Source organism: Tachysurus vachellii, chromosome 17 (assembly GCF_030014155.1).
Source record: "Tachysurus vachellii isolate PV-2020 chromosome 17, HZAU_Pvac_v1, whole genome shotgun sequence".
NCBI classification, from domain to species: domain Eukaryota; kingdom Metazoa; phylum Chordata; class Actinopteri; order Siluriformes; family Bagridae; genus Tachysurus; species Tachysurus vachellii.
This window is the reverse complement of record NC_083476.1, coordinates 11,121,916-11,135,852: the sequence shown is the minus strand read 5'-3', so window position 1 is coordinate 11,135,852 and position 13,937 is coordinate 11,121,916. Positions and strand designations below refer to the sequence as shown.

Here is a 13,937-nt window from a genome sequence, read left to right as displayed (position 1 = left end):
AAACACTCCTCTACATAGGGTTAAGTGTGTTAGAAAAGCCTTAATACGACATGCTGATTCTGCCATTGCAACCATGTACGTGTGTCTGAATATAGTCATGTCTAACACGAAGCTCAAGTTCTCTAGGTTCTTCACAGCTACATTGTTGGCAAACAACTTCCTCATCACTCTCATTACACCAGAGTGTAATAATTACTCTTTCTTTCATTTTCTCTCTCCATCTTCTTTCATCTTTATTACTGTTCATTAGTCTGTATTTAATATTTGATCAGTTATTAATGACAATAGATAGTATTAGCAAGGACTGATAAGAGTTTTGTTAATGCTGCAGTGCGTTCAATGCATTTTCATTGTCTCTAATAAATATATAGTATTCTTCTGGTTTGACAGTGAATGCAGTGTGAGTCTGAAGGCCTCTTTCAAATGTACAATATATAAAATTGTAATAAAATTGTTATTTATTTCTGTTATTTAAAGTTCATGTTTTCATGTTATTTACTAAATATTAGGGTTAAAGAATTAGGTATCAGAGGTAAAGAATAATAAAGGATGTCATATTTAGCACTCGGAAGGTTTACACTTAAAAAACTTTATTCACAATATTGTTCCACATAAATATTTCATACGGACAAATTCAAAGTGAAAGTGTTTATAAACTGTTATCTCAGTGCTATCAGAAGAAAATGAGTGATTAGGTATACATAGAGGATGGCTATGTCATGAATAAAAGGTTCTGTGTGTAAATAATTAGTATAAATCGATTTAAGGGCTTGAACATACACCTTCATGAAGAATTTCCAAGTCAAAGCCGCTGCACTTCATAGCAGCCATGTTACACAGATTGAAGGTCCGCTGGCGCTGAAGTCTCACGACATTCACACAATAAGTTTGTTCATCTGTCTTTGGACAATCTCTGGGAGGTATGCACATGCACATACCTGATGCTGGGGATCAACACATGGAAACAAAAATATAACAAAAAATGAATAGATAGAATAGCGAATAGAATGATGGGTATTGTGCTTAGATAATAAAAAGAAAATTAACTAATCAACTAGGTTTGAAAATATATTAGCTGTTGTCTATGCTAAAAGTCAAGTAGTTATAATGCTATTTAAGCTAATTAAGTTATAACTACTTAATTAGCTACACATTAGCAGGCACATTAGTTAAACCACAGTATTAGCTGATCTAATAGTACAGTATAATAGCTAGTCCTTTATCTATAAAAATTTATTACCTAGTTAATTAGTTATATTAGCACATTCCATTAGGTACTAATGTATGCTAGTATATAATGTATTTGCTATGCTAGTACATTAGCTAGTTCTTTATATTTGCTTTACCTTTGTTAGGTAGTATATTAGTTAGTGCTGTGTTATAAATAGCATATTATACTTTATATGGCAGAAATGTAACGAGCAGTTTAGTGGTACAGCATGTCAGGCTTCGGGTTACTGATCAGAAGGTCGGGGTTCAAGCCCACAAGCTGCTGAGACATCAATGTTGGGTCCTTGAGCAAGGCCCTTAACCTCACCTGCTCCAGGGGCGCCACACTATGGCTGACCCTGTGCTCTGACCCCAGGCTCATAATAACCTGGGATATGCGAAATCTTAAATCATTTCACTGCATGTCGTACGTGTATATGACAAATAAAATTTTAATTGGAATTTGAAAAAAGACATCACTACTCTCTCTGCTGGCCCCTATGTTGTTAATGATGCTACAGCAAGTTGATCAGTTTGCAGCTTCAGTTTATATTCTCTGCAAAATGTCTACATTTAGGTGAGTTCAAGTAATTTGCAAAACACAAAGTACTATTTATATATTAAAGAAAAATTATAGCGGAAATGTGCACCTTCAGAATTCTTCAGAAATCTTGTTCTATAAAACAGATCCTACAGGTATCTTATTAGAATTATTATTTTGAAAATATGCTAGAAATTCAAATTAGAAAACTGCAGAAGTTTTTTTCATTCTAATTCTGAAATAAAAAATAAACTCAAAATAAAGAAAGACAACATAAACCTTTTTGCACAGATATCATGTAAGCTTGCACGTTTCTCCCTAACTGTATACTGTATGAGTAGGGAAGGTCTAAATATCTGTGGAACAGTATAAGAACCTGACGTCTGAACCAACAACAATTGTTTCGTTTTAATGGGGAAGAAGGACTTATATAGTGCATCCACAAAGTGCTATGCACTGTTGCATTCATAATTTAAACAGTGCTTTGTCTATGTTTATGCCATCTCTGATCACAAATATATAAAGAAACTAGAGTTGTACTGTAGCATATTGGATCAAGGAGACATTATAGGACCATAGTGGTTAAAATGATTCAGTTAGTTAAATGGCCTTAATCAGGTATGAAATCTCATTCACAAGAAAAAATACTGACATAAACATATAGCACATGAAGATGTATATGTGTGTTCTGAAATGTTTTATATATCACAATTGTAAATCCAACCATCAGCAACTGAATTAAAGGAATGACTCCATCACTTCTGATGTCCATTGAAGTGACTTATACTTCTTCAGTATTGATTGTATTGCCTCATTCAGAAAGACTATCTAATATGAACGAAATGCTAATAAGATGATTTGCTGCACAGAAAAAACCTCAGCTGTGAATTAACACTTAGAGCTGGCATCGTATGTGTTTTTACATGATGCATCTGTCATTCATTCTGTTAATTACTGTATATAAATGACTCTTGTATGCAGAAATGTGTGTACCATGTTACTCATGTGAGCACATGTACCTGAGCAGGTCTCCCACTCGTAACAGGTGTCTGATCCACATGGCTTCTGCACCGAGCTCTTCTCAGAAATTCTAGCCCTGAATCTGGCCCAGTTCACATCACCTTTACATGGACCATCATTAATGAAGTGCAGCTTGTCTCCATGGCAACGGTCGGCATGAAAGGAGCAGAAGGACATCATCACGGCGTGGTCTTTTGTCACGTCCAAAGCACAAATGTCGCTCTTATACTTCCTAGAGATTAATGGATTTTCCCAAACACATATATAAATTCGGGTTCTCCAAATAATGTAGAGAAAATAATTGCTAATATTAAGAATAACACATGAGCTATACTAACACACCAGTATGGCTGGATATGACCCAACTCGAAGCAGAACACATAATAACATACACAATACATTTGCTAATTTAGGATACAACTAGATTTGTAAAGTTCGTCGCGACAAACTTTGATGTTGGCTTTGATGAGGCAAGTATTCGCAAAGGCCAGTGCTTTTTGGAGGTGAGTGGACATAAGGGTCAGTGTTTCTTTTGGAGGCAAGTGGACAGAAAGATAGGGTGCCAAAACATTTGGAGGCAAGTGGAGACGAGCATGTGACGTCATCCGAATACTCCTGAGGAAGTTCCCCTCATTGGGCTGACTGTTTTGATATGTCACATGTTCATGTTGTGCTAATTTTTTATTTTCACGTGACATCACGTGACGTCACGTGACGTCATCAGAATACCCGCAATTTTTTTTATTTTCACGTGACATCACGTGACGTCATGTGACGTCATCAGAATACACGTGAGGAAGTTCCCCTCATTGTTCTGAGTGTTTTATGTCACATGTCCATGTTGTAAAAAGTTTTTTGATTTTGCATATTTTGGGGGCGGGGCTGCGGCACAACCGGAAGGCCAGTCGGTACACGAATTTAAAAGTTTGTTCAGAGTATCACCCTAAAGGAGTTGGCCGAGTTTGGTGTAGATAGTTCGAAAGCTTGCCGAGTAATAAACCTCCAAAGTTTATAATGGGAGTCTATGGGGAAAAAGGCCACTTTGAGACCCAGTACAGGAAGTACCGGTACTTGGATCGCTTAGAAAAGTAATAGCAACAAACTTCAGACCAGGGTGTACAACATATCCGAATTTGGTGCATGTGGTTCGAAAGCCCTAGGAGGAGTTACTCTTGATAAATTTTTGTCTAAGCTGAAATAGGAAAACAGAATGTTGGCTTCTACAAAGCCAACATAATTAAGCCTAAGGTTAAGAATTTGCTTGGTGAACAGCTTGGTGGTGCGTTGACCTGCACTTACCTGCAGTCTTCTCGAGGAATGCAAACACATGTGGAACCCACACGCCACTTTCCCTTCTCACAGCTGCTGTCGGGTATAAAGACCTCATCTGTGGCCAAATAATAAGGTCTGTTATATTTTTTAATCAAATGGAATAACAACTCACACCTATAAGCAGGTTTCCTCTGCGGGATATCTTAAAAAACATAGAAATCTCTAAAACAGACATGTCAAACTCAAGGCCTGCGAGCCACATCCATATGACATATGTCTATTATTAATGGCTATCAATAATTCTATTAGTCCTGACTGTTCGAATTCACATTTCTGTAAAAAATCATATTCAGTTTTGAATTGTTGAATAAATGGTTATTTGGTTTGGCCCACAACTTAGACCATGTTTTAAATTTCGGCCCCTTCTGTGATTGAGTTTTTCATCAATGTACTAAGAGGAAAATTATTTCAGACATGGTTACAATGAAAAATCCTTATAAATTCTATAAAAATTCACCTACGTCTTTTTGATCGATTGCAGAATCTAATCAAGTAATTTGTTGCGATGATCAATCAAAATCCTATAAATCTTCAACCACAAATTCTAGAGTTCAGAAATCATGCTGAGTTCCTTTTTTTTCTTTTTTTTTTAATGGCTTAGAACCTTTGTTGAGTTTGCTGTACTTAACAGCACTGATTGGTTAAAAGCAAAAGTAAAATAAAAGTAAAAATTAAACCAGTCATTTTAAGTTGTTTTTTCTTAGAGAGGTCTTTAAAGTTCTGTGTAGAAACCTGCAATAGGAGATTTCTTTCTCAGTCATGGTTACGAGATTATGCTATAATTAATGCTACAAAGCTAAATGAACCCTGTGGGGAGTGGTGTGGTGATATGATAGTAATTTATTTTTTTAATACTAAAATTGATTAGAAAGTTACATATGGGTTAACACATTATTCTTCCAAAAAATAAAAATTTTCTGTGTTTGCAGTGTTAATGTGCTCTTATCTTGTGTGGATATATTACATCCTGCAGCAATGGAAATGCAAACGCTTCCTCAAAGGTTACTGAACCTCACTGGACATGCAATCAGATAAACAAGCACTAAACAGAAACGGAACAACACTGATTAAGCAAACAGCATGTTAGGAATTGAAATTGTACCATTTTTACAGTGTATGTCATCAGGGATGGACGGCTCCCAGGTGAGTGCATTAGTGCAGGTGAAGTAACTTGGTCCTGAGGGACTCGTGGCACTGTCCGAGCAGATCAGAAAGACACTGGAGCCAATACTGTATTCCTCTCTACTTGGGCTTATGTTCATGTCATGTGGAACAATAGGTCTGGAACACAACCTCTCTGGAAACAAGTGAATGCAGAGCATGGTCATCATTTTGCACAGGACAGTTCCTCTAGAGGACTTTAATGGATTGGATATGGTACATTTTCCTATAGCCAGGTGTTTTGCTGACTATTAATTACTATTAACTTATAATTTTTTTTACAACTATTTATCCCCTTATAGTTACATTTAATGTTGTGGGACAGCCACAAAACAGGCTCATAAATTAAATCAGGGAACTGTTTATACCTGCTATAATGTAAGTAATAATTAATGTAAGAGATGAACTTACATGTTTCACCAGCATTCCAAGACATTAACTATAACTATAACCAAATAACTACAATATTCATTAAAGAATTAAGACACAGATTTTGTTTTTCAACAATATATCAAATTGTGTAAGAAATAAAATATTTAAGTTCAAGCAGTTATAAAAATGACTGATTATTTTCCTGTAATAGTGCTTCATTTTCTGCTGTAGTTTGTTAGCAACATAGGGCTCATAGCCTTATAGTGAGAAATAAACGCAGACACCTTTTGAAATCAAACATGTAATCTCATGGCTGATCATGTGCTTTTAAGATTAGTTGATTTTCATGGACTTACTGATGCAGCTGCCCTTTGCATCCTCCCACGTTCCATCCTTCTTACAGTGAATGAGCTGGTAACCTTCCAGCTCGAATCCAGAGAAGCACACAAACTCCTCATGATCTCCAAAATCATACACTCGCTTATTGATCTAAAATAGGAGACGAAGAATAACATGGTGATGGAAAAGGTGTTGGAAAAGAAGGTGCAGAGAGATATAACTAGTGAATAAAAGCATTAAGACATGTTACGGAGACTCTGTTACGGAGCTCAATTACGCAACACATCTGTGTGTCTAAGAAGAGAAACATTCACTTACTCAAAATCTGGATACATTTATCATAATGTGAACATAAAATGACCCTAATTAAAAGCACTTCTAACAGTACAAGTATAATCAAATGTAGTGTGTGTGTGTGAGAGAGAGAGCGAGAGAGAGAGAGAGAGAGAGAGAGAGAGAGAGAGAGAGAGAGAGAGAGAGAGAGCGAGACCCTCAGGTAGCTGTGAGCAGGTGGTTTGGGTTTGGCACATCCAGAAGCTCCAGAAGGGAGAATGCTCTCACTCTCTCCCTCAGACTCAAATTCATCATCATTGATGCACACATCCTTCCTGTGAAACAAAGAGAGGACATAGAAAGTGCTTTAGAAAAACACAGCTACTTTCTTCATGTTGCTGAAAACGGAGTGCACCATTTACTCTTGAAAGATAGAGATGGGGCAGTCCTCTTCCTGAAACTCGGGGCCTTGGCAGGGTTTCCCTCCTTTCTGAGGAGCAGGGTTGTTACAGGAGCGTGTCCGGTGCTTCTTTAAGGTTGAATCACAGGCACTCCATGAGCTCCAGCAGCTCCAGTAGCCATCAACTGCCTCTGGGCATGGAGAAATACATGCATTAACAAACAGACACTCATAAGAACATGATTATTTATACTATAATAAAATCCAGGAAATTAATCTTCAATTTCTATGCTTTTAACAGAGGATTTCTAACTAGAATCATCTATATATCTCTTAAGAAACTTTGTGCACTGCAAAAAAAAATTACTTGCAGCAGGGTTTCCATTAAAGTACTTTACAATCAACTGCAATCACCTGTTAAACATATGTTCAGTAAAGTACTGTAATATCATACATATGACATAACTCGACAGAAAGAAAGAAGATATATCTAAGTATCTATACATATCTACCACATACTTAAGTCAGTCATTTACTGTACATCACCTAATTAAGTTGAAAAAATAAAAACCTGAAGTGTAGTCCCTGGCCCGTTTCTCACAATTGGCCCCGTAGGTTCCAGTCTGGCAGATACACACACACTCCGTCCCTACCAAGGTGGGACGGCCATTGTTGGGACATGGGGCACATTTACATGAGTCAAAGGATGCCAGATACTCATCCAGAGCCTTCAGCATGTGTCGTCTCTTAGTCACGGCACAGGGAATACCACGTACAAGATCAACCAGGGGCTTCAGCTGGGTAAAAATGTAGGGAAATGACCACATGAACATGACAGCAAACTTATGAACATGTTTATATATGAATGTTATAACGTATGTTTTTTTGTATATTTTTGTATATGTTTATGTTCATCTTTGTATACTCATGTATCCTACTTATGAAAAACATAAGTAGGATACATGGGTATACAAAGATGTACTGAGAAATCTATTAGCTAGTGGAAGCTCCAGCTTAAAGCTCAGTCCTCTCCCATGCTTTGCTTGCACAAAAAATAAAGTGTGCTTTTCTTGTTTTGCTTAGGTTTCACACTGCATATACTAAACAAACCAAAAATACAACAATCAGTGAATGAAAGGAGAAAAATCTAAATTCTCCCATATTTCCCTAGCCCTTAACCCATGAGAAGCAACATTCCACTCTCTGGACATTTGGTTTGGCTCCATCCAGGTAGGTGGAGCTGGATCAGTTCTGACTCAACCTACTGAACTTTAGGTTCTGCAGAAAGGGAAGGTTTTTACTTACTGTGTGTGAGTTTGATTAATGAGGACAATAAATCTAGCCTAGTCTGAACGGAACATTTCTCACCTCGTAGTCTATGACATTGGGGTTGTCTATAGTGGAACTGATCCAGTCTTTGTAAGTCGTGCTGTCTGGTGGAGCACCTTTCCTTTCCCAGGCCAGAGCTGCAGCATATTCTGCTCTTCCTCCCTTCACAGATGATATAGATTTCTCTGATGTCTGTAAAAATGAACCTGAGGCAGATCCCAATAAAATGCATTATGCATGCATATGTATAAAGGAAAACGTTTGGTGAATATGGTGTTGATTGTGAAGTTTAGACATTTCTTCAGCTAGGCTGGTGTTACGCTGCCCTCTTAGACCCCTGCTATAGACACATTGTGTGTGTGTGTGTGTGTGTGTGTATGTGTGTGTGTGTGTGTGTGTGTGTGTGTGTGTGTGTGTGTGTGTGTGTAAATAGCACAATGGGTTGGATAAAACCTGGGGTTATAGCACAAATAAATCTAATATCTAATATCTAATAAAAACCCTAAATAAATTCTTACAAATAAAATGTTAAATGTGTATAATTAAAAATATGCACTTAGACATTTACCTGTATATTTGGTGGTCTGTGTGTTTGTACCACATCTATTGCTATGTGAACTTGTATAATAAATGAACAGGAAGAGAGAAAATTCATTTCGGATGCAACTTTTCTTCTGCTCCTGTGTTAAACCTGAAAATGGCAGAAAACAAAAGCAAAGCTAAAAGATAAAGCATGTAGTGTTGTCGAACATATCAACAATGCCAATGTGTTAGATACCCTGAGTCTTGAGTTCTTCACGACTATATTGGAAAAGCAGATCGTACCGCCCTCCCAGAGAACCAGAGCTGAAGTAGTGAGTCCCAAACTGCTGAAAGATCTGCCTGTAGAGGGCATAGTTGTAGTCCAGAGGTAGGTTGGTGAGGAAGGTAAGGAAGGAGTGTGAGAGGTACAGGTCAGATGATTTTGTTCGGAAAGTGGATGTGACTATTTCCTGGTGTAGCCTGAAATACTCAGAGTCCTGCAACGCATGTTAGGAAATACTATAGAATTAGAAATTCTAATTCAAATCTTTAATACAAAATATGATTGCATACAAAAAAAAACTTTCAAAATGCCACTGTGATTTTTCCGAATGTGTTAAAATTGTTATTATTTCATTATGGATTTATGGAAGTCTCCTATCATTTGTTACTGTTATTTTGGAAAAGTTTTTTCTTTCGTTTTTTTTAGTCATGTATTTGGTTCATTCATTCATTCATTCTCAGTAAGTACTTTATTATTCACTAATTAATAACAAAAATGGAGCAGGGTAGCTTAGTAGTTTGCATGTTTGCCATGCATCTCCAATTTCCTCCCCAAGTCCAAAGACAAGGCTGACTTACATTTTAAATCCTGGGATAAACTCTGGGATAAGCGGTGCAGAAAATGGATGATTAGGTGGATGATGGTGATAATACTACTACTACTACTACTACTACTACTACTACTACTACTACTACTACTACAAGTAATAATAATAATAATAATAATAATAATAATAATAATAATAATAATAATAATAATAATAATAATATCTGTTTTCTATCTTTGAGGAGTTTATCTTTTGCTTGTGTCCAGGACAAACGCCATACACAACACTCACTACCTCAGACAGATTTTTGTCACAGCACACATTACATTGACTTTATCCACAATAGTTATACTGTTCTGCCATCCAATCCATAATCATTTTTTTTCCCTTTGCTACTATGCATGTACTTCTTTCTATTTTATATTGTAACTCTATTTTTTATCCTATTTTTATTCTACTTTTATGACAGAAACAACCGAACATAAATTCATTAACATAATTCTGTGTAGGTGACAAATACAATTTTACATTTTATTTGAATTTAAATTGTAGACTGTAATTCTGTAATTCTGTCAGCACTGTAATTGTTTTTGCAACTCTTAAAATAACATATTACATCATTTTCCTTACCTGTTTTTGAAATGCACTCAATTCTTTCTTGAAGGAATTGGACTGAGCAGAGTTTCGGAAAATGCTCAGAATAATGGGAATATTCAAGGAATAGCCAGGCGGATAAATTATTCCAGAATTTGAGAGTTGCTGTTTCAAGGTGATTATCTCAGAGTGCACTGCCAGGTTCACCTTAATATCCTCAATAGTTTCCACCTAATATATCATAGTAGTGATAAAAAAAAGTCCATAGTGTATTTGTAATTAAAAGAATTATACTGGGTAAGGGGAAGCACAGGCAAAAAAGGAAAAGAGAAAAAACCCTCACATTCATTTCATAGCTCTCGATGTTGGCTGGGATGCGGTAGATTTTCCTGTTCTCTTTGCTGCGGTTTAAACGACATTCATCTCCCATGATGGAATTGTCTAAGACGGCGGCTCTCATCTTCTCTGCAACAGCATCAAACCTGCAGTCCAACACAGAATGAAACAACTGTCACATTAATTCCTCAAAATCTGCGTTATCAATTGTTACTTCATCTCACCATCTCATCCTCATCTGCTATGATGTTAAATGCATGAGATCTGCTGTCTAAATGATTCTTACCCATTACCAATCAGATCCACTCCAGGTAAGGGGTTAAACTCTCTTTTTACAGCACACACTTGTTTGATTTTGCCACAGTTCTTCTCATCAGAGTTGTCCAGGCAGTCATTTTGCCCATTACACTCAAGAATAGCTTTTATACATCTGCCTGTTGAAAAAAGTTTTGGAAAATAATTATTTTCTCATTGTAGCATTTTGTATGAATTTTATGTTACATATATTATTGCTTTTCTGCTCTAAAATGTCTCACTTATGAGTTAATAAGATAATGATTACTGGGATTCTGGTAATCTCAGCAGTTGCATGAACATACTGTAGTAGTGCATGCAATTCCTACATGAATGACACATGTCCACTGTCTGGCCATTTTAATAGGAACACTGCTTAATCATGCAATTATACAATCAGACAGTCATGTGGCAGCAATGCAGGATATAAAATCATTACAGGTTAAGATTTAAGGCTAATGCTCCTCTCTTTTTTATTAAGTATAACAAGAGGACAAAAAAAAAAAACATATTTAAATCAACCCACAAATAAAAAAAGGTGATTTGCTAAAAGCACATAGTTGCAAAATCATTTATATAATGCATGAAAGTATCTTAAATTCACCTGGTCAATTATACCTCAGGTCAAGAATTAATGCTAATGATTACATCAGATGTCAAAATATGGAAATAATATGTAATGTCATTGACTTTGACTGTGGTTAAATTAATTCAGAACTGCTAATCTCTAAAAACAAACATTGAATTGTTATTGAGGGTGGTCTTATTGAGGGTGGTCTGGGGAGAATAGCCAGATCGGATGGCGCTTAGATGAAGTCTTAATCAAATAACCATTCTTTAAAGCTATACCATGCCCAAAATTATCTCAGAATCCACAAGACTCTGAAGATTGATGGGCAACAACAGCAAAAGAACTGCACTGGGCTTCACTCCTGTCAGCCAAAAACAGGAATCTGAAGCTATATTGGTATATGTGCACCAACACTGGACAGCAGAAGATTTTGGTATGTTTTGGAACAAAGTGGACAATAAGTTTTGTATTAACAGGTAAGTACCATTATCACAGGTGAATTTGTCCTTGCAGATGTGTTTTTCAATTACGCATTCTTTAGAAGGATGACAAGGTCGTTCTTCCACCAGAGGTTCACTGCAGTCCTGTCCCCCAAACTGAGCTGGCCTAAGGACAGACTTGGTTCTGAACTGTTAAATAAATAACATGATGTCAGGAGGAAATGAGTATGGTAAATTCACATTGGAAATGTCAATGATAAAGTTAGAGAGAGAGAGAGAGAGAGAGAGAGAGAGAGAGAGAGAGAACAACCTGGACTATTTTTACTTACCATTTTTTTGGCACAGGGTGAACACCCTGACCATGGTCCAAACTCTGTCAGTTGGCAATTTATGGGACATGGTTCAACATTACATGTCCGGCGCTCATGTGTCTGGCACAGCTGAGCACAATTGTTCTTGCTCCAGTGTTCATCATACCGGACATTTCTGTAAAATAGTCAGTGCCCTTTTCAAAAAATCAGGAATGACAAAACTCAAGTTAAAAATATGACATGTTAAATAAACCATACCTGCTACGTTCCTGAGTCCCCTGCTCACAAGTCTTGGTGCAATGAGTCCATGGGCTCCATGCATAATGATCACAGTAACACCCAGAAATGGCCTTGGCAGAGGCCAGGATTAAAAGGAATGCAAAAAGGAACCTGATGTGACCCATAAGTACACAAATTCTAGGGAAGAGCAGATTTTGGGTTAAATAGACATTTTGATTAAAGGTGTTTAACACAGTACCACTATCTGTATCTATTTACTACTTCAAACATCCATAGCTGTATTTTTAGTTTGGTTTATAGGGTTAACATAAAATTAAACTACAAAAGGTAGTGCAGATATTTTTATCTGTATTTGTATTGGTTTAGGACATTATCATAACTTTTAAATACTTTTGTTAATTTTGTGCACATTATTTTATACATTTAAATTAGTCTCAGCTACTCTCTTCTTTATAAAACAAATCAAGAGGAAAAAAGTGGTACAATTACAATTACCAATTCAGGTACAAATAGAAAAGTGATTTTCTAAATGCACAGAGTTGCAATACAAAATAAAAAAATTCATTTATTTAATGCATGATAAGAATCATAAAATCAAAGATTGTGTTACATGGCCTTTTTTGCTTTCAGTCTGCCACTGTACATATATTTCACAGCCAACGGTTAATGGCTATATCAGCAACAATATGGCCAAACTTTTTTATATGGCCAAAAGTTATTGAACACCTGGTCAATTATTCCCATATGTGGTTTTTGAACATCCCATTCCAGATTTATTCCTCTTTGCTGATATAAAAACCAAAAACTAAGAAAAGTGTGCATTGTAGAAGTAAGAGAAGCAGCTATTATTAATTATTAATATGCACTAAAGAAGTGCAACAGTATGATTTGGAAGAGCTGGAGGAAAAGTACAGAAATGTTACATTAGATATGCATTTTTAAAATTTTAACAGAATATTGATAAATAGTCATTGACTTACCATATACTGAAGACTCCCACTTTGTATGTCGAGATTAGCTTTATGGTTAAGTTCTAGGTTATTCTGCAAAAAATAACAGCTGAATAATGTTTATTCACAATTCATTGCTTGTTTTTTCTGGTCCTTTTCACAAGACAACTGACTGCAGAGGCTCAGATTAAAGGAGAGTCCGTTAGAAGCAACAAGCCAGAGTGCCTTATACCCCGTCCTTCCTTTTCAACTTTCTTCCCCTCTTCCTCCATCCCCCTCCATCAAGCCAGACCTCCAACTTCCAGTAAATCCAGCAGCTGGAAGCTCTCTTCCCGGTCCTACTCTGCACGACCTCTAACCTCTGACCCTCTTGGACATCAATATTGGAAAGGAGTGAGAGGGAAGTAAAGAGAGAATAAAATACTCCTCCATGGAGTCACATACAGATTATCAATTATGAACAAAACATGTTTGGTGTCTTATATTTCTTTATTTTGTCTTGCAGTGAAACTAAATAGGAATCAGTGTTTATAGCTACATTATATAGCAGGAGCTGGGATGTGGTAGCCTAGTGGTTAAGGTGTTGGACTCCTAATCGGTAGATCATGAGTTTGAATCCCAGGTCCCCCAAGCTGCCACTGCTTGGCCCATGAGCAAGGTCCTTAACCCTAAGTTTTATAAATTGAAATAAAAAATGTAAGTAACTCTGGATAAGAGTGTCTGCTAAATGCTGTAAATATAGAAAAAATGTGGACTGTGCCTGCTAAACATCCCATTTCAGATCTATCCATCCCTTGCTTTTCTAGGAAGACTTTCCACTAGCTTTTGTATTGTGCTCATTCAGCCATTAGTGAGCGTTAGTGAGGTCAGGCA

The 13,937-nt window shown here is 36.6% G+C and overlaps 1 protein-coding gene across 1 annotated transcript; it reads right to left on the bottom strand.

The window, feature by feature from the left end:
- Positions 1-569: 569 nt before the first annotated feature.
- Positions 570-13,302, bottom strand: c6 (complement component 6). The gene is made up of 18 exons (XM_060891286.1): positions 13,095-13,302; positions 12,133-12,291; positions 11,893-12,049; positions 11,608-11,752; positions 10,545-10,692; positions 10,266-10,404; positions 9,959-10,153; positions 8,755-8,995; positions 8,545-8,667; positions 8,016-8,182; positions 7,219-7,444; positions 6,670-6,838; positions 6,465-6,582; positions 5,992-6,124; positions 5,205-5,399; positions 4,070-4,157; positions 2,770-3,002; positions 570-944 (listed from the first exon to the last, which is right to left on the bottom strand). The coding sequence occupies exons 2-18, from the start codon at positions 12,276-12,278 to the stop codon at positions 763-765; spliced, it is 2,805 nt and encodes a 934-aa protein (XP_060747269.1). The 5' UTR covers positions 12,279-12,291; positions 13,095-13,302; the 3' UTR covers positions 570-762.
- Between the last annotated feature and the right edge of the window lie 635 nt (positions 13,303-13,937).